At 45.0% G+C, this 21,383-nt stretch overlaps 2 protein-coding genes across 10 annotated transcripts in view; one reads left to right on the top strand and one right to left on the bottom strand.

The window, feature by feature from the left end:
- NINJ2 (ninjurin 2) overlaps positions 1-15,557 on the bottom strand; it is a 177,932-nt gene extending 162,375 nt beyond the window's left edge. Inside the window, exon 1 of one of the 2 annotated variants that reach the window (XM_062194627.1) lies at positions 14,640-15,557. In XM_062194627.1, coding sequence (XP_062050611.1) covers positions 14,640-14,726 — 87 coding nt within the window. In that variant the 5' untranslated portion in view covers positions 14,727-15,557. The remainder of the gene's footprint in view (positions 1-14,639) is intronic. The other variant, XM_062194629.1, reaches the window with a different exon arrangement.
- A 270-nt stretch (positions 15,558-15,827) lies between these two features.
- The window catches only part of WNK1 (WNK lysine deficient protein kinase 1), a 161,613-nt gene continuing 156,057 nt past the window's right edge, over positions 15,828-21,383 (top strand). For 3 of the 8 annotated variants that reach the window (XM_062194613.1, XM_062194614.1, XM_062194612.1), the window contains exon 1: positions 15,829-17,560. In XM_062194613.1, the coding sequence (XP_062050597.1) occupies positions 16,796-17,560 (765 nt within the window). In that variant the 5' untranslated portion in view covers positions 15,829-16,795. Of the gene's footprint in view, positions 17,561-21,383 lie in introns of all 8 variants that reach the window. The other 5 variants (XM_062194616.1, XM_062194615.1, XM_062194618.1 and 2 more) reach the window with 3 other exon arrangements.

Here is a 21,383-nt window from a genome sequence, read left to right as displayed (position 1 = left end):
CAGGCCACAGCAGAGAGCTGGATTGGAAGAAGAGCAGCCGGGACTAGAACCAGTGCCCACATGGGATGCCGGTGCCACTAACCCACTGCGCCACGGTGCTGGCCCCCTCTTCCTCTTTCTGTGTCTTAATTTCTCCATCTGTTTTTATCCCAGTGTCTTCCCTAGGTCACAGGGACTGTAGGAGATTGAAAATAAGAGTATGGCCAGCTAAAGAGTTTTGAATGTGAAAGATACTAGAGAAATATAAGGTGCTATTAGAATTTAACTGTCTTGAACAATAAGCCATTAAAGACCATTAACACACTTTAAGAATTAAGACTACAGTTAATAACCAACTTGAGTGTGCCACTGCCTCATCTTTAACAATACGGGCTTATTGGAGCTGGTGTTGGGGCTCAGCTGGTTAAGCAGCTGCTTGAGACTTCTGCATGCCATATGGGAGTGCTGGTTTGAGTTCCTGTTGCTCCACTTCCACATTGCTCCCCGCTAATGTGCCTAGAAAGCAGCCGATGATGGCTCAAGTGCTTTAGCTCCTGCCACTCATATGGGAGACCAGGACGGAGTTCCTAGCTCCTGGCTTCATCCTGGCCCAGCCCCAGCTTAAAAGCCCTTTCTCTCTCTCTCTCTCTCTCTCTCTGAGTGTGTGTGTTTCTTTCAAATAAATAAAATAAATACATCTTAAAAAAAAGAAGAAGAAAAACACAGACTTACAACCCAGCTAAAAAAAACTAATCTTGAATCAAATAGTGTTGAGGAGTGACACTGATGGCTTAAGTAGTTGGGTCCTTGTCCCTTATGTGGGAGACCTAGATGGAGTTCTTGGCCACCCATTGAACCCCCAACCACCACCCCTGCTGTTGTAGGCATTTGAGGAGTAAACCAGTGGACTGCCAGCCTCATTTATTTTAAGTCACATAAACGGCCATCTGTAAATTCAGGGATTATGGTTAACAAAGCGTTTAAATTGCGGAGTGACTCTTGTCACCATTAAGTAGCTCAAAGTTTATTTGACATATTATCTATCCCTGGTGCCTTTATTTTTACCTGAAAGATAGAAAACAAGTGCCTAGGAAGGTCTTTTAAAACCCCAGTCAGTATCATAAAAATACTAAAAGCTTATATTGTGTTAGAAGTCGACAAGGTATCATAACATCTAAATGGATTTGTTGACCTTTAAAAATGATTTGGCTCTGATGTTCATTTGTCACAATTTCCTACTAATTTCCTTCCCCACCTTTTCCATTGTCAGTGCTTGTTATTCTCAGTGGTCATGGAAAAAAAATTTATATTACTTTGAGGGCCTTAAATATGACCCAAAACAACACAGACCGTCGAGTCACCTCTCCTCCTTTCTGGGCAGTGTCCGACTGGGCTCATTTCAGAGTCCCCAACAGTGAGCGTGGAAGGCTTTAGCACCAAGTTTGTTCCCACAAGCTATCTCACTTTGGTCTTCTCCCTACTGCTCAAACACATGCTCTAGTGATCACAGTCAGCCCCATATTGTGTGTTCCACGTATCATTAAAATGTGACAAGATTAGCAGCTTGCTTGCACTTTTTATGAAGCATGCTGTATTGGTGTGAGGAGAGAAGGCAATCTGGGGAAAGGAGGAAGGAATGTAAGACTGAGTTGGGGTGTGGGACAAGTGGATTCGTCAAGCTGAGTCAGAGATATAAGGACTAGGAAGCACTCTATATCTTATTTAGTATTTAAACAATAATGAAATAAAGGCTCTAAAGGAGTTCTGCTGATATAGTGGGCTGGGGAGAGAGGAAGGAGGCTCTGTGTTAAGGGAGTCTACTTGTATTTCTTTTCTTTTCTTTTCTTTTTTTTAGATTTATTTATCTATGGGGCCGGCATTGTGGCACAGTGGGTTAATGCCCTGGCCTGAAGCACCAGCATTCCATATGGGTGCCGGTTCTAGTCCTGGATGCTCCTCTTCTGATCCAGCTCTCTGTATGGCCTGGGAAAGCAGTGGAAGATGGCCCAAGTTCTTGGGCCCCGGCACCCACGTAGGAGACCCAGAAGAAGCTCCTGGCTCCTGGCTTCGGATTGGCGCAGCTCAGGCCATTGCGGCCATCTGGGGAGTAAACCATTGGATGGAAGACCTCTCTCTCTGTCTCTACCTCTCTCTGTGACTCTTTCAAATAAATAAAATAAATCTTAAAAAAAAAAAAGATTTATTTATCTATTTGAAAGGCAGAGTTACAGAGAGGCAGAGGCAGAGAGAGAGTCTTCCATTTGTTGGTTTACTCCCTGGATGGCCGCAACACCTGGTGCTGGCTGATCCAAAGCCAGAAGTCATGATCTTTCTCCAGGTCTCCCACGTGGGTACACAGGCCCAAGAACTTGGGCCATCTTCCACTGCTTTCCTTGGCCTTACCAGAGAGCTGGATCAGAAGTGGAGCAGCTGGGACTCGAACCAGCCTCCACGTGGGATGCTGGCACTGCAGGCAGTGGCCCTCGCTCCTATGTGACAGTGCCGGCCCCTACTTGTATTTCTTTCTAGTCCACATTGCACAGAAAAAAACTTAATGACATGAAAATATTATAATGTTACATAAGGCATTAATAGTGTAGCAGTAAAAAAATGACAGAGGCAACATGTACACATATACAAGAAAAAACAATGCTCTAATAAGTACTTTTAAAAAGGGGAGGATGGATTCTTTCCTCTCTTGGAAGCCCTTCTCCATGCTGCTCCGGCTAGAGGTCTTTGATTCTACTAAATACTTTAAAAAAATAAAAACAAGAGGGGATGCGCTGTGGCATAGCAGGTGAAGCTGCCGCCTGCAGTGCTAGCATCCCATATGGGGCTGGTTTGGATCCTGGCTGCTCCACTTCCAATCTACCTCCCTGCTATGGCCTGGGAAAGCAGTAGAAGACGGCCAAGTACTTGAGCCTCTGTACCCATGTGGAAGACCCGGAAGAAGCTCCTGGCTTCAGATCAGCACAGCTCCGGCCATTGTAGCCAATTGGAGAGTGAACCAGCAGATGGAAGACCTCTCCCTGCCTCTCCTTCTCTCTCTGTGTAACTCTGACTTTCAAATAAATAAATAAGAACAATGCCAAGAAAAAATACTGGAGGGAAATATTCCAATGTTAATCTCTCTGTGTGAGAATTATGAGTAGTTTTTATTTTTTTGGATTATCTTTATTTTCTAGCTTTTCTGAAAACATGTATTATTGCTGGAATTAGAAAACAATAAAAGTTACTTTTTAAAATAATAAATAAATAAATAAATAAATAAAATAAGTGAAATAATATGATTTTGTGGCCTTTGAACAGATAAAATAATATCATTATAAAAGTTTTTTTAATATTATGAACAAAATTCATTAAAAACCTAATTCATTGTGTGTATGAATGTGTATGCAGGTAGACTTGGAGACAAAACACTATACATATATATTATTTTTATTTTTTTATTTATGAGAGAGAGTACTCATTTGGTGGTTCACTTTGGAACTGGGCAGGTTGAAGCTGGAGTGGGGAATGCAATCCAGCTTTCCAGTGTGGGTGCCAGGAACTCAGGCACTTGAGCCATCACCTGCTGCTTTCCAGGGTCTGCACTGGCAGGAAGCTGGAGGCAGCAGCCAGAGCCAGCAGCCGACCCAAGTACTCTGATGTGGGACTAGGATGTCTTAACCAGATTACTGACCACTCAGCCGGACAACCAGCCATACCAAATGTAATTTTTTTTTTTTTTTCGACAGGCAGAGTGGACAGTGAGAGAGAGAGAGAAAGAAAGAGACAGAGAGAAAGGTCTTCCTATGCCATTGGTTCACCCTCCAATGGCCGCCGCAGCCGCGCTGCGGCCGGCGCACCGCGCTGATCCGGAGGCAGGAGCCAGGTCCGAAGGTAGGAGCCAGGTGCTTATCCTGGTCTCCCATGTGGGTACAGGGCCCAAGCACTTGGACCATCCTCCACTGCACCCCCAGGCCACAGCAGAGAGCTGGCCTGGAAGAGGGGCAACCGGGACAGAATCGGGCGCCCTGGACTAGAATCCAGTGTGCTGGCGCCGCTAGGCGGAGGATTAGCCTGTTGAGCCACAGTGCCGGCTTAAAATGTAAATTTTTAAGTTAATCCTGTAGTTAATCAGTAGCTACTGTATCTAGAATCTTATATTAAATATTTTAGAGGATACAAGTAAAAAAGTGAGTGTCTAATTATGTAGGAATGTCAGTAGTAATCTTTCAGTTAGTTGGTAAGTTTCCCACAAGCCACTGTCAGATGTTTCACTCATCTAACTTGTTGAACAGAAGATGTTCCTTGAGATCTGTACTTTTGAAAACATCCAAGTTAATCTATTTTAGAGTGTTACCTGTCCTTCAGGTGTCTGAAGAGGGAAGACCTTTTGTGTTTAATATAAAAGATTATATCAAAAAATAAATAAAAATACAAAAATTGCATCAGAATTGATTTGGCAATAAGGCTTAAGACTTTACAGGGACATTGCATATAATATGTAGCCTTTTGGGTCTTCTAGGGACTAGCTGTGAGCAAAGAGGTCTGAGTTAATTAGTAAATCTATATGTGTGTGAAAATTACATACATATATACGAAAAGTAACTAAGTAAATATATGAAAGTAAATGAGTAAATATATATGGACTATATAAATAAACATATAAATTATAAATATATAAGAAAAGAAAAGCAAGTAAGTAGAGATGTATGTTTATTTATTTATTTATTTGAGAATCAGAGAAAACAGAGAGACACAGATAGACAAGGAGAGCTCCTGTTTGCTGTTTTGCTCCCCAAATGCCTGCAATGACCAGGACTTGGCTGGACTGAAGCTAGGAGCTGAGAACATAATCCAGGCCTCCCCTGTGGGTAGCAGGGACCCAACTACTGGAGCCATCACTGGCTGCCTCCCAAGATCTGTATTAGTAGGAAGCTATAATCAGGAGCAGAGCCATGACTGAAACCCAAGTATTTCAATATGGGGTGTGAGTATCTGAACTGCTAGGTCAAATGTGCCTACCCACAGACTTTCATTTTCTTTTTTTTTTTTTTAAGATTTTATTTATTTATCTGAGAGGCAGTTACAGACAGAGAAAGGGAGAGACAGAGAGAAAGGTCTTCCATCTGCTGCTTCACACCCCAAATGGCTGTAATCAATTGATTGTTGATTATATATATATATATATATATGTATATATATATATATATATATATTAAAGAAAGAGGCTGGCACTGTGGCATCGTAGCCTAAGCCTCCACAGGCTCGCTCCACCTGTGGTGCCAGCATCCCATATGGGCACTGGTTCCTGTCCCAGCTGCTCCTCTTCTGATCCAGCTCTCTGCTGATGGCCTGGTAAAGTTGGGAAAGCAGAGGAAGATGGCCCAAGTGCTTAGGTCCCTGCAACCATGTGGGAGATCTGGAAGAAGCTCCTGGGTCCTTAGAGTAAATATGACTTTATTTAGTTCTAAAGATTTATTTATTTATTTTTTTATTTGGAAAGCAGAGTTACAGAGCGGGAGAGAGGGAGAGACTTTCCATTCACTGGTTCATTCCCCAAACAGCTGCAACAGCTGGGCCTGGAACAGGCTGAAGCCAGGAGCCAGAAGCTTCCTCTGGGTCTCCCACATGGGTGCAAGGGCCATTCTCCACTGCTTTCTCAAACACATCAGCAGGAAGCTGGTTTGGAAGTGGAGCAGCTAGGTCTCAAACAGGCACCCATCTGAGATGCCAGCACTGCAGGCTGGGGCTTTAATTCACTAAGCCACAACGCTGGCCCCTAGACTATTTTTCTAACCAAGGCCTATCACTTTTATACTGATTCCTTTTGGTAGCTCATTCAACACTTCAACTTGCCTTGGCTTGTTATAGGCAGAGACAAGTGATAACCCCAGTCCTATTTTATCATTCTTAATACCTCTGTCAAAACTTGGTGATAAGTGGAGATGTATAGATAAAGAGCTAAAATCATCCTGGCAGTTGAAAGGGTCTAATTTAAGAAGCTATTCCCAACATGTTCTAAGCTAGGAGGCAGTGTTATCTTTTTCTATACTCCCCACATTCCTGCCTTTAGTTTCCATTCACCATGAACATAACCATAACCGTTCCCTTATTATCCTGATGGTTATTATTATTCCTGGCAACCTTCTTTTTTAAAAGATAGATTTATTTATTTATTTGAAAAGCAGAGTGATAGGGGTGGGAGTTGGGGGGAGAAAACTTCCATCTGTTGGTTCACTCTCTAAATGCCTGCAACAGCCAGAGCTGGGCCAGGCTGAAGTCAGGAAATAGGAAGTTCATCTGGGTCTCTCACATCAGTGCAGGAACTAATTACTTGGGCCCTCATCTATTTCCTTCTAGGCACATCGGCAGGAAGCTAGATGGAAAACAGAGGCAGCATTCCATCCTAGACGTTGTGACATGGGATGCAGGCATCCCAAGCAGCAGTTTCACCCACTGCACCCTTATTGAAGAATTAAAATTGCACAACACATGAAATGTGAAACTAGACATACTTCCTCTCAAGCAGAAATCTAATCTAGATATGTAAACAAAAGAGATGAAGATTTTAGGAAGCTGAGTGAGAAGACAGAGGAAGGGGAAAAAAATGATCATTGAAGGGTTTTCATAGAGAAAGTATAAAGAAATAAAGAAATTTCACAGAAAGTCAATTCCAAAGGGTATAGGTTGAGGTAATTTGCCACTCTTAAAATGGAATATTACTTATTATTAATTCAGTTCAACAAAGGGCCCAGCTCTGTAAAGACCGCATTGCCAAGGTCTCGTCCACCCCTGCCCTCAGTAGCCCAAGCCCTGTTTTCTTCTTTATAAATTTTTTTTTATTTGACAGAGTTAGACAGTGAGAGAGAGACAGACAGAAACATCTTCCTTCCGTTGGTTCACCTCCAAAATGGCCACCATGGCTGGCGTGTTGCGCCAATCCTAAGCCAGGAGCCAGGTGCTCCCTCCTGGTCTCCCACACGGGTGCAGGCGCCCAAGCACTTGGGCCATCCTCCACTGCTTTCCCGGGCCACAGCAGAGAGCTGGACTGGAAGAGGAGCAACTGGGACTAGAACCCGGCGCCCATATGGGATGCCAGCACCACAGGATTAACCAAGTGAGCCACAGCACCGGCCCCGCCCCTTTTTCTTCATCTTCTTTTCCTGTTATTTTCTTTTAGAGCTTTATGAGCTTTGTGACTAAGATGGAGAAGTATGAGACCACTGTTTAAGCACTACACATATTAGTCTTCAAAGAATGTATACTTCGTCCACTGAAGAGTAGGATGCCCTGTAGAACTTGTAGCTCTTGCCCTCATTTTTGGCTATTCTAGAAGAGTGAATTTACTATGTCTCCAATTGGTCCCAACACAGACATTTAGAGGAGAAAATCTTGGTTCCAACACAGACATTTAGAAGAATAAAATTGCCTTTGTCATTGAATTTGTTAAATGCTCTTTCCAGTTACAGAGTGAACCTGACTGTGGAGGTTAATTCAGGAAAATCACTATCTGAAAAATCAGAATATTATTACTGAATACTATATTTTAAATTTATTAGCAGTGCATTAATTTGCCTTGATTATAAATGACTAAATAATGTGAGCAAACTTTTAAGGGTGCTCATAAGGAATCAAGAAACTCATCTTTTTATTTATTGATAAGAAAGTTTGCAAAAGATGGACTTTATTTATAATTCTTTTCAGTATTTATCATCCTCCAAACCACTGAAATGGGTAAACATGCCTACTGCTTAACGGCTTATCAAACTGAAGTAGTAATTTCATCTTTAAATTTTTACCCATACAGTTTCTAGTGATTTTCAGGTATTATGTTTTACATTTCTTGGGTTTTGAGGCAAAAAATTGTAAGCAGATAGGAAGCTTTGTGGAGAATATGATGCTTCGGTCATTTTGACACCATCATGTGCCATTTAAAAACTCTGATTTGTTGAAGAATAACTTATAAACGACAGGAAATCTCCCATTTAAAGTGTAATCACCCATGTAAAAAGTTCTGAAAGAATACAGTCATATAACCACCGACAAAATTAAGACAGAAAACATTTTCATCACACAAAAAGTACTCTCATGCTGCTTTGCTGTCAGCCCCTTCCTTCACTCTTTGACCCTGGAATGGAATTTTCTCTTACCATAGCTCTACATTTTCTAGATTGACATTGAATACTCAATAGTATTCGGCCGGTGCTGTGGCGCAGCAGGTTAAAGCCCTGGCCTGAAGCACCAGCATCCCATATGGGTGCCAGTTCTAGTCCCGGCTGCTCCTCTTCCAATCCAGCTCTCTGCTATGGCCTGGGAAAGCAGTAGAAGATGGCCCAAGTCCTTGTGCCCCTGCACCCACTTGGGAGACCTGGAAGAAGCGCCTAGCTCCTGGCTTCGGATCAGCGCAGCTTCAGCCTTTGTGGCCATTTGGGGAGTGACCCAGTGGATGGAAGACCTCTCTCTCTGTCTCTACCTCTCTCTGTCTTACAAATAAATAAATCTTAAAAAATATTATTTAATACAGTATTTTTATGTCTGGCTTCTTTTAGCCTGATGCTTTTGACATTCTTCTTTACTATTGTCCTTACCAATACTTTGTTTTTAATGCTGAGTAGCACTCCATTATGCAGAACATCACAATTTACTACCCTTTCAACATTCTCAAGTGATAGACTTGTTTCAAGTTTTGGACTATCATGAATAAAACTGCTATGAAATTTTCCATACAATTCTCTGTGTTGACATATTTCTATTCCTCCTGGGTGAAAACCCCTTGGTAGAGGGGTATATGTGTTTATTTGCTATTCATTTCCCTTTTTGTGAAGTATCTGTTCATATCTTTCAAATACTTCATTGTATTGTTATCTTAATATTGAATTGTAGGCCGGCGCCGCGGCTCACTAGGCTAATCCTCTGCCTGCGGCACTGGCACACTGGGTTCTAGTCCCTGTTGGGGCACCGGATTCTGTCCTGGTTGCTCCTCTTCCAGTCCAGCTCTCTGCTGTGGCCCGGAAGTGCAGTGGAGGATGGCCCAGGTGCTTGGGCCCTGCACCCACATGGGAGACCAGGAGGAAGCACCTGGCTCCTGGCTTCAGATCAGCGCAGCGTGCCAGCTGCAGCGCGCCAGTCATGGCGGCCATTTGGGTGGTGAACCAATGGAAAAAGGAAGACCTTTCTCTCTGTCTCTCTCTCTCACTGTCTAACTCTGCCTGTCAAAAAAAATTAAATAATAAAAAAAATTGAATTGTAAGTGTAAATTTGTTTTATAATATTCACTCCCAATCTGTGGCCCTGTCACTTAAGAACAAAAATTTCTATGAATATGTTAATTTGTTTCACTATAGTAACTATCTTAGTATTTATATGTGTCCCATACATCATACTATATACTTTGAATACACACACTAACATTTATTTAAAAAATTTTTTAATTTTGATTAACTTCAGGTTAGTAAATTTTTCTTTCATGGTTTGTGGCTTTTTTGTGTCCTAAAAATTTGCTTAAGCCAGGGTCATAAAGATTTTCCCTTAGAAGTTTTATAGTTTCAACTCTTATTTAGGATTAAAATGTCTTCTAAAGGAATTGAGCTCTTCATTGTTATGAATTTTGTTTTGTATAAATATAGTCACTCGTGTTTTCTCTTTATTAGTGTTTTCATGGTATTTTTCCTTTTTAACTAAAAACATTTAAAAATTTATTTGTATGGCCAATGTTGTGGGTTAAGCTGCCACCTGTGATGCTGGCATCCCATGTGGGTGCCAGTTTGTCAGAGCTGTTCCACTTCAATCAAGCTGCCTGCTAATGCATCTGGGAACGAAACAGGAGACAGCCCAAGTGGTTGGGTCCCTGAATCCACATGGGAGACCCAGATGGAGTTCCTGGCTCCTGACTTCAGTCTGGCCTAGTCTGCAGCCATTTGGGGAGTGAATCAGCAGATGAAGATCTCTAATTTGTTTGTGTGTGTGTGAGAGAGAGAGAGAGAAAGGGAGAGATCCCATCTGTTGGTTCACCTCCCAAATGTCCAGAATGGATGGAACTGAGCAAGCCCAAAGCCAGCACCCTGGAGCCCAGTGCCTTCTCTGGGTCTCCCACATGGGTGCGGTGGCCCAAGCACTTAGGCCATCCTTGGCTGCCAACCCAGTAGCATTAGCAAGGAGTTGGATCGGAAGTGGAGCAGCTGGGTCCTGAACCTATGCACACATGGGATGCCGGCATTACAGGCAGAGCCTAATCTACTATGCCACAATGCTGGCCCCAATAGACACAGGTATCTTAACCAGAAACCTAACCACTAGGCTAAACACCTGCCTCACCTTTGTTTTTTGAACTTTAATTTAAAAAATATAAATTTCAAAAGTACAACTTTTGGATTATAGCAGCTTTTCCCCATATAACCTCCCTCTTACCCACAACCATCCCATCTCCCTCTCCTTCTCCCATCCCATTCTTCATCAAGATTAATTTTTAATTATTTTTATATACAGAAGATCAACTTGGTATATACTAAGTAAAGATTTCAACAGTTTGCACCCACACAGGCACAAAGTATAAAGTACTGTTTGAGTAGTAGTTCTACCCTTAATTTGCACAGTACAACACATTAAGGACAGAGATCCTACATGGGGAACAAGTGTACAGTGACTTCTGTTGTTGATTTAACAATTGACACTCTTATTTATGACGTCAGTAATCACCTGAGGCTCTTGACATGAGCTGCAAAGGCTATGGAAGCCTCTTGAGTTCACCAACTCTGACCTTATTTGGACAAGGCCATAATCAAAGTAGAAGTTCTCTCCCCCCTTCAGAGAAAGGTACCTCCTCTTTGATGGCCCATTCTTGCCACTGGGATCTCACTCACAGAGATCTTTTATTTAGGTTTTTTTTTTTTTTTTTTTTTTTTTTCACAGTGTCTTGGCTTTCCATGCCTGAGGTACTCTCATGGGCTTTTTAGCCAGATCTGAATGCCTTAAGGGCTGATTCTGAGGCCAGAGTGCTATTTAGGGCATCTGCCATTCTATGGGTCTGCTGTGTATCCCGCTTCCCATGTTAAATCGTTCCTCCTTTTTAATTCTATCAGTTATTATTAGCAGACACCTTTTAATGTGACAAAAAGAAATGCCTTTTATATTTCCCAACATATTTTTCTACTGTTTTCTTTCCTTGTTCAAATCCCAATTTACTAATTTAATAATCTACTAATATTTTGCTTTAAACTTTTTATTTTTAATATTTTCCATAAAAAGCCCAGAGTTATTCTCTGTGCACTTAAATATACCCACATAATTTTTCTTTAAAAAATATACAACATATGATCTAGTACATATTCTCTACAGCTTGAGTTTTTAACTTCTTATACTACCACTTAATATTAATGCCACATTTATATTTACTTCCTTTTTTCTATTAGTGCATGGTGTTTTTAAAATTGGAGATACCAGGCCGGCGCCGCGGCTCAATAGGCTAATCCTCCGCCTTGTGGCGCCGGCACACCGGGTTCTAGTCCCGGTCAGGGCACCGATCCTGTCCCGGTTGCCTTTCTTCCAGGCCAGCTCTCTGCTGTGGCCAGGGAGTGCAGTGGAGGATGGCCCAAGTGCTTGGGCCCTGCACCCCATGGGAGACCAGGAGAAGCACCTGGCTCCTGCCATCGGATCAGCGCGGTGCGCTGGCCGCAGCGCGCTACCGCGGCGGCCATTGGAGGGTGAACCAACGGCAAAGGAAGACCTTTCTCTCTGTCTCTCTCTCTCACTGTCCACTCTGCCTGTCAAAAATTAAAAAAAAAAAAAAAATTGGAGATACCTTAGTTTATTTCACTTTTTTATTGATAGACATACAGATCATTTGAATTTTTGCCACAGATAAAGCCATGATGAATCCTATTATATTTCTTAGTGCACATCTACAAGCATTTCTCAAAAAAAGTGGGAAAGCCGGCGCCATGGCTCAATAGGCTAATCCTCCACCTTGTGGCGCCGGCACATGGGTTCTAGTCCCGGTCAGGGCACCGATCCTGTCCCGGTTGCCCCTCTTCCAGGTCAGCTCTCTGCTGTGGCCCGGGAGTGCAGTGGAGGATGGCCCAAGTGCTTGGGCCCTGCACCCCATGGGAGACCAGGAGAAGCACCTGGCTCCTGCCATCGGAACAGCGCAGTGCGCCGGCCGCAGCGCGCCTACCGCGGCGGCCATTGGAGGGTGAACCAACGGCAAAAAGGAAGACCTTTCTCTCTGTCTCTCTCTCACTGTCCACTCTGCCTGTCAAAAAAAAAAAAAAAAAAAGTGGGAAAAAACTATGTTCATGGTACATTTTAGTAATTACTAACAAATTGCTCTCAAAAAGGTGATAGCAATTTATATCATCATTGACAGCATGAGTTTCCACATCCTTGGCAACATCTGACATTATAAATCCTTAGAAATTTTGCCAATTTTATGAAGGAAAAATATTATTTTAATCTACATTTCCCTAGTTAACTGAGCTTTAGAATTTTCTCATACTTATCTTTTGTTATTCGTGTTTCCTCATTCCTAAATTTTTTTTTATATCCTTCTCTTATTGTCTTTTTCTCAATGATTTACGGTGTTGTTTTATATTTTATTTTGGATTTTAGCCTTTTGTTATGTAGTTTCCAAAGTTTTTCTGCCAGCTTGTCACTTGTATTTCATTGAATAAAGTTATCAATTTTGATACTGTCAATTTTTATGGCCTTGAGATTGTGTTTGAAGCTCTCTCCTAACTCATATTCCCATACATTTAAAAAAAAATTTTAAAGCTCTTTAAAGTTTAACTCTTAAATCCAAATGGAAAAGAATTTTGTGAATGGTGTGAGGTGGACACTGACTTACTTTGTTTTTAAAGTGCATAATTAATTGTTCAAATGCTGTTTATTGTCTTGCTCCACTAGAAATGCCAACTTACTCATATATGAAATTCCCATACATTCATGAGACTGTTTTTGTATTCAACCCTCTGTTTATGTATCTCAATACCATACAGATTTCACTTTATGGTTTTATAATATATTTTGATGTAGGGCAGATCCTAACCCCTTTATTTCATTTGTAATAGGAATTAAAAAATTTTTTTTAAAAATCTATTATCGATTATTTAACTGCCTGATTTTCACTTCTTCCAGATGACACAGAGGTAAATGAAGTTATCCTTAAGCAAGAAAAAGAGCATGGGGAATGAAAGGAGACAGAGAGGGAGAGAGAGAGATGACCTGTATGGTTTTACCCTCCCCCCCCCCAACACACACTTCCAGAAGCTACCCTGTGAAGTACGCCACATTTTAAAAAAGGTGTAATTTGTGTGTTCAGGATCAGTCAGTCGCTGTCTAAATCAAAGCTATGTCTGATAACGGCAGGGACCATGTAAATACAAAATGTGAATGGATGGGAAGTAGAAAGAAGCATGAGCCAACATGAGAAGATGAACAGCACTAGAGAGAATAAAGAACACGATGAGAGAGAGAATAAAATACTTGTATGTCTCTGATGGACCCAAATGTCAGGAAGTGAGACCTGCAAGTTTAGTGCATGCATTGAATCCTGGTTGCTTGTTACCTTTCCTCGCAGCCACTTGATATTTTATGTGGATGTATGGAGGGGTTGATTTTTTACCTGACAATTAAAATGACAGAGAGGAAGAGTAGCTATTAGAGATTATAGACTGGGTAAGGGAAGATATCATGTTACTGGGAGGTTGGTTAGCAATAGAAAGAGAACTGGGTAAATTGTTTGTAGTAAAATACTCACTAAACAGTAAAACCTTTAAGTCTAACCGTCGTATACAATATGATTATACTCATCTTAAAATTGTATGTTTTCATACTGAAGCTAACATTACAAAGTAGGACAAGTGCATATGGACAAGTGCGGTTTTAAGTCAACACTTAATTTAATTATTTACAATGAATTTAGTTGTTCGTGGCTGAAAAGGCATGTCCACAAGGTGTGGTGATTGTCAAGGCACCTGTGTTCAAGCCAAAGTTGGAGTGCAATAATGAAATCCTTTAATAACTTACCCAAACAGAAATATCTGAAAATTTTTATGGAGCCAAAAAGTGAATATGGCGATTGACTGCACTCTTTTTAATTCACTAGTTTATTACTAGTTGCCTTAAGTTTAAAAGCAGAAAATTTTCTGGTAGGAAAGCAAGTTTCAAGCAGCCTCAAGAAGTCCAACAAAAATGTACTTGACAGTCCCCTGTCCCTTGTTCACACTACGCTCAGGACCGGAGATAAACCATTAATTACATTTACCATAGTGAAATGCAACCATTACCTCAGCTGAAGAACGGAACACTATTGTTGCAGCCCTCTAGTTGCCCCTACTGAATTTGTTTTCTAAAATGTTCATAACCCGCCAGCTTCAAGAACCTAACAAGGATTGGCTTAAAACAAACGTCTTCGTAAAGCAGAAAGTGCAGTTTCTACGGAAAAGCAAAGAAAGAAGAACAGCGTTAGCTATCTCGCTGCACGACAGGCAGGGACAAGACTGCCCGAGCGCGGCGCACACCAGGCGCCTTCCGCCAGGCCGCCTCCGCGCCGCGCTCTCGGCGGGCTCCCCGGCGGCGGCGCGCGCTCCTGGGCCCGTCCCGCAGCGGGCGCCGGGGAGGCCAGCCGCGTCCGGACGCTCGGATGCGGTTGCGCACGTTTGAGCGCTTCCCGCTCTTACCCGTCGAAGGCTTTCAACTGCCATCTGGCTCCCGAGGCTGGCTTCCTGCTCCGTCTGGTGCCCCCTGGTGCTCACCACCTGTACCATCCTGGGCAGTCGCAGCGAGCAAAGGGGTCCAGGGAGCACAAGGATGCTTTCAAGAAAAGCGTCCCATTACCGGCAACTTTTGTGTGGCCCGGGCTTCCTGGGTGCGTGAATTACACGCGCGCATACACGCGGGTCTAGAGGAAGAGGATGGTGATGTTACTGAGCCAGATTGAAAACACGTTTCAGTCAACTGCAAAGGCAGAAGTCGGCTCAGACCTCGAGTTCGTGGTCAAACACGCAACGACGTGCGGGTTTCATCTTTGCCCGAATCATCCTCCTTCCCACTCCAGCCCCACGCCCCTTTCACTGGTTTTCTGGCAACGCGAAGAGAGTTCATGATGATCCTGGATTTCAGTACAGCAGTTCATTTTTGCGAACGGGCTTGGGGCTGGCGGCGCCGAGAAATGTGGCCTTAATTGTCATGGAGGGAAAGATAAATCTCCCTGTCTCCTTCTCCAGTCACGTAATCGATATTAACCTCCTGTACCATCTTCACAAAGTTTCTTTCTCCTACGTTAGGAGTCGTTGGCTCCTCCGACACTCTGAGCTCGAGCTCGGGTTATCTTACTTTGCTCTTCCCCTCCACCCCAACGCCCCCACAGTCACTCAACACTGCAGCGGCTCTCTCCATTAAAGATCATTTTTCATTGCACGGCAACCCTAAGAACCCTCTTGCCTTAGCAGAGCATGATGGGAGTCTCTCCTCTCATTCTCCCCCCCTCTTTCTTTTTCTTTCTTTTTTTTTCTTCCTTGCCCTTTTCCACAATAAATCTCTAAATAATAATTTTCTTAGCTAGCGCTGACTTCGGGATGGGGTTTGAGCGACCCACGATGACGCTCCCATCGGCCTTCCAGAAGGGGCGGTTTCCGAGGAAAACTACAACTCCCAAGAGGCATTGGGCTAAACCGGCCGCAGGGCATCACGGAAGTCGTAGGCTCCACCCCACTCCGCCCCGTTAAGACCAACAATTCGCAAACTACAAGTCCTAGGGCGCCTCGGTCCTGGCGCGCCTGCGCGAGAGCCCCTCGCGCGCGGTGGGGGTGGGGCTGCCCCGGGCGGCGGGGGGCGGGGTCGGAGCGGGCTGTGTGGAGGCTTCAGACTCCCGGCGCCATTTAGCGCGGAGAGTTTCCCCGGCGGACGCGGCTCTTCTCCGTCGGCCACCCCGCACCCCCGTCTTCGGTGACAGAAGGCGCCTGGTGGGGGTGACTGCTCTCTTCTCTCCCCATCCCCCTTCACCCAGTCCTCTCGGTCTCCTCTCCTCTCGGCCCAGAGAAGCAGCGGAGCCCGGGCCCGCGGTGAGCGGCCCTCCCCTCCCCACCGTTCCCTCCCTCCTCAGCCCCCGGCCCCGGCCCGGGAAGGAGACGGGGGTTTGCCAGGCCCGGGGCGGGCAGGGAGGCCTCGGGGAAGGGAGGGCCCGCTCCTCAGGCTCCGCGGCTTCGCGGCTTTGGCCCTTCCCATTCGGGCGATGGGCGCCCTGTGAGACCGGTCCCCTGACTGGGGGCGCGTGTGAAAGGAGGCGACCGCCGGAGTGACCGGGAGCCCCGGGGCGGCGGCCCTCCCTCGCCGTCCTCGGCCCCTCCCACTCCTGCCCTGAGGCTGCCACCGCCTGGGCGTCGGAGCTCGTCCCTTCCGCGCCGTGCCGCCGCCCTCAGGGCCTAGCCCGCCCTACTCGGCGAGCGGCGACGGTGGGAGCTGAGCCGCCGCCGCCGCATCCGCTTCGACTCGCTGCCGGCCCGGTGCCCTGCCCCTCATGACTGCGGCGCCTCTGCTGCCACAGCCTTCCCGGCCGCCGCTCGCCGCAGGATGGATGCGGACCGTGCAGCGCTAACCTCCGTGGCTCCGCTGCCGAATCGCCCACCGACGAGCCCGCCTCGTGAGCCGCAGCAGCCGCAGCCGAAACCGGGCCCCGTGTCCCGCCTCGCCTTCGTGGCGTCCGGTCGTTGCTGACTGAGAGTCGTCCGGGCCGCTGCGAACCCGCCCCGAGAGAGCGGTGCCCTGCGGACCTTCGCGGGGCGGCCCTTGACCCTCTTTTCATTCACAAATCCGAGCTCGCGCCCGCGGACCCACCATGTCTGGCGGCGCCGCAGAGAAGCAGAGCAGCACCCCGAGCTCCCTGTTCCTCTCGCCGCCGGCGCCTGCCCCCAAGAATGGCTCCAGCTCCGATTCCTCCGTGGGGGAGAAGCTGGGCGCCGCGGCGACCGACGCTGCAGCTGGCAGGACCGAGGAGTACCGGCGCCGCCGCCACACTATGGACAAGGACAGTCGCGGCGCGGCCGCGACCACCACCACCACTGAACACCGCTTCTTCCGCCGGAGCGTCATCTGCGACTCCAACGCCACTGCGTTGGAGCTGCCCGGCCTCCCTCTGCCGCTCCCCCAGCCCAGCGTCCCCGCGGTTGTTCCGCAGAGCGCGCCACCCGAGCCGCCCCGGGAGGAGACCTTGACCGCCACCACCGCCTCCCAGGTGGCCCAGCAGCCTCCAGCCGCCGCTGCCCCTGGGGAACAAGCCGTCGCAGGCCCCGCCGCCTCGACTGCCCCCAGCAGTGCCAGCAAAGACCGGCCAGTTTCCCAGCCCAGCCTTGCGGGGAGCAAAGAGGAGCCACCGCCGGCGAGAAGTGGAAGTGGCAGCGGCGGCGGCAGCGCCAAAGAGGCCCAGGAGGAACGGAGCCAGCAACAGGATGACATCGAAGAGCTGGAGACCAAGGCCGTGGGCATGTCCAACGATGGCCGCTTTCTCAAGTTTGACATCGAAATCGGCAGAGGATCCTTTAAGACGGTCTACAAAGGGCTGGACACTGAAACCACCGTGGAGGTCGCCTGGTGTGAACTGCAGGTAAAGCCCCACCTCCTGCTTCATCTTACGGTCGTGTGCAGCCCCAGTTTGCCTCGGTTAAGCCAGTTTATCGAGTTCACCCCCTTTGGTGTCACTCTCCGAGTGGGAGGGGGAGGCCAACTTTGAAAGAGGTTTACGTTAGGAGAGTGCCGGGCGTTTACCTCAGCGTCGGGACAGGGTCAAAATGATTGGTAGCCAGAGGGATTTGCTTCTGGGCAGGGGGTGGGGGAAGTATCCGTAGTGTAAACAAATTGTCTCCTGGTTAATGGTTTCAGTGTTGGGCAGGAAGCTTGGAGTTGGTGGGGGAAGTTTTTGAGTTAGGAAAGTACAGAGTCGTGTCTTGCTCTGGTGCATCTCGGTCTCAGGAGAGGCTGCGGTGCTGATCTGCCCTTGTGTTAGAAGCCGTTTTCCGTCCCTGAGTCAGGCCATTCTCTTTAAGAACCAACTGTTCCTTTGGACATGTCGTACTTGGTGGTTGCACAGACATTTAGTGTAAAGCAGTTGTGAAAAAGACTTTTCTGTCCGTTTTGGATAAATGCCTTGGGACTAGTGCAATAAAAAAGTGTGCGATGCTGGTCCGCCTGATGATGCCTTATGGTGGCTAGCATTGATTAGGACGTTCATTAAACTGACGTCTTGTGTAAGTGCTTTGATTGTTTCAATCTTGTTTTAAAATACTTTGAAGTTAAACTTTCTTAAGAGTTCAGAGGAGTCACAGTGCTTCCTTTTTACCTCTCAGGAAGGTTTTCGTTGTGCTATTCTAGTTGACAAGTGTATTCTAGGTTTAAACAGATGAGTTTGGGCTACTTGTTGCTGAACCTATTATAGCAGCTTGCTTGAATGTCCCTCACTGGGAGGTGAACATAGGTTACTGGTAAAAGCAGTTGCCATGAAGGGAAAAAAATTAGCTACATACAAGAAAAACGCCATTATCGATAATCTTGCCAAGAAAATAGAACAGGCTGAAATAGGATACGAAAGTAACTGAATGACTTCGGAATTTGTTTTATCCATCAACTAATAGGTTAACATTTAATCCTTTGAATCTCAGCTTCCAAATGACCAAAGCCATGGCAGATGTGAACGGGAATTAATACAGTGTGTGGAAATAACTTTAAAATTGACAGGTTCTTTGGGAATATAATGATTTTTAAAGTTTTTCTTAAGTTAGTTGTTTAGAGTTAGATGACAGACTTTTTTTTTTTTTTTTAGCCAAAACCCCAAAATGTCCAGTTGTCAACTTTATTGCAATTGGTCAGTCATGCTTAGAAACTTAGGACTGATTCCTTTTGATTTTTTTCATTTTTGGATGCTTGTTGCTACTGATCCTGGAATTTTATTTTTCCACTATCATTCCATATTTTAATAGGTGCTTTTTACCAATTTTTTGTTTCTTTAGATCCAACTAGTTGTTGAGCACTTTATGGATTATTATTATTTTGTTAGTTTCAATTATCTTACTTGTAAGACTTATCAGAATGTAATGATGTGCTTTCTCCTTATCACCTGGAATTTGCGAATAGTTTATGGTCTTGGAAAAAACTTAATTTGTCTAATGTCATACATAATAAGAACTCTGTGTAAGCATCTCAGTTTTTTTTTTTTTTTTTTTTTAAGAATGCCTGCTGGGTATTTAGTTCACTTATGTGGGCATGGGCATGATCAAACTAAGGTCAATCTTATATCACATATTTTTAAGCCATATCAGGCTTTTGCTATAGACCAAAGGAATCCTAGGTCACTGAGTGACATCCTCGTTTAGAAGCTTCCGTGTCATTTCCCCATGCTACAGTTTTTCATCTTGATTTTAAAAATGTGACTGTCCTAGCCCAAGGATTCATTACAGTTGTTTTTGTTTTGAGCAAGGCACTTGAAGTACATGTCTAATAAAGTATAGTTGGTAAGTCAATTTGAATTTTTGTCTTGAGATCCAAATTAAAGGACAAGCCAAAGGGTTACTGAAACCCTGGAAATAAAGGAAAGTCTTTTTTCTTTTTTTTCCAACTTTTATTTAATAAATATAAATTTCCAAAGCACAACTTTTGAATCACAGCGGCTTTCCCCCCCCATAACCTCCCTCCCACCCACAACCATCCCATCTCCCACTTCCTCTCCCATCCCATCCTTCATCAAGATTAGGAAAGCTTTTTTGCTAAGTGTATACTGCTAATACATACACACACACACACACATGTATTTTCTGTGAAGCAAGATAAAAGAAATAACATATTGTGTTTAGCTGTTGAGTTAAAAAATTTCCAGTGTATTAAAGCTGGAAGAAAAGTTATCTCAGCTACTTGTTTGATAAATAAGGAATCTGAAATCATACAGCAGGTAAATAAGTTACTAAGACTGATTAAAAAACACACACATTTAAACTGGTTAAGTAAAACACCTGTTATCCAGTGGCTGGCTTATTAGTCATTTTAAATGAAGCATTAGTATTTTGATGTGGAAGTGGCTGTCAGATTTTTTTAGAGACATGTAGTCCTATAACCATACAAATCTCAAGCTTCTGTTTTACATGTTGATTTTATCACTTCAGGTGGGCTTTCAGGGATGGGTTAGTGTGATACATGAATCAAACTATTTTCTATTTTATTTTTAGAGTCACAGTATGCATACCTATCTCGTTGCACAAGCATCAATTCTTATTAAGTAATACCTGGGTAATACTTTGATACCATAGGCTCTTAAGTAATAACTGAGGTTCTTTAATTAAGACACAGATTTCTTTACCTGGATTTATTAGGCAAATGGTGTGGTTTAATTTTAATACCTAGTTGCCTTGGTCAGAAAATGTTACTGCTGGATTCTACCTGTAGAATTTACATTGCTTTTTTTTTTTGAAGGAGGGATCTTATTTTTTTTAAAAAAAAAAACAAGTTTAAGAAAGCATTTTTATACAAATTTAGGAATGGTTCACTTAGATTTATTTATTTATTTAAAAGTCAGAATTACACGGAGAGGAGAGGGATAGGGACAGAGAGAGAGAGAAAGATCTTCCATCTGATGGTTCACTCCCCAATTGGCCACAACAGCCGGAGCTGCGCCGATCTGAAGCCAGGAGCCAGAGCTTCTTCTGGGTCTCCCACATGGGTGCAGGGGCCCAGGGACTTGGGCCATCTACTACTGCTTACCCAGGCCATAGCAGAGAGCTGGATCAGAAATGGAGCAGCTGAGTCTTTTTTTTTTTTTTTTTTGACAGGCAGAGTGGACAGTGAGAGAGAGAGAGAGAGACAGAGAGAAAGGTCTTCCTTTGCCGTTGGTTCACCTTCTAATGGCCGCCGCGGTAGCGCGCTGCGGCCGGCGCACCGCGCTGTTCCGATGGCAGGAGCCAGGTGCTTCTCCTGGTCTCCCATGGGGTGCAGGACCCAAGCACTTGGGCCATCCTCCACTGCACTCCCTGGCCACAGCAGAGAGCTGGCCTGGAAGAGGGGCAACCGGGACAGGACCGGTGCCCCGACCGGGACTAGAACCCGGTGTGCCGGCGCTGCAAGGCGGAGGATTAGCCTGTTGAGCCACGGCGCCGGCCGCAGCTGAGTCTTGAACCTGTGCCCATATGGGATGCTGGTGCTTCAGGTGAGGGCGTTAACCCGCTGTGCCACAGCGCCGGCCCCGGAATGGTTCACTTTTAAATACTTTTCTCCATAGTTGCCTCTGAATAATGAATTCAGTTGATGTATTATGTGTGGATGAAATTGTTCTAGATCAATATGAAAAAAGAAGTTGGCCGGCGCCGCAGCTCAATAGGCTAATCCTCTGCCTTCGGTGCCCGATTCTGTCCTGGTTGCTCCTCTTCCAGTCCAGCTCTCTGCTGTGG

Source organism: Lepus europaeus, chromosome 6 (assembly GCF_033115175.1).
Source record: "Lepus europaeus isolate LE1 chromosome 6, mLepTim1.pri, whole genome shotgun sequence".
Lineage (NCBI taxonomy): Eukaryota > Metazoa > Chordata > Mammalia > Lagomorpha > Leporidae > Lepus > Lepus europaeus.
This window is presented reverse-complemented; position numbering and strand designations above follow the sequence as displayed.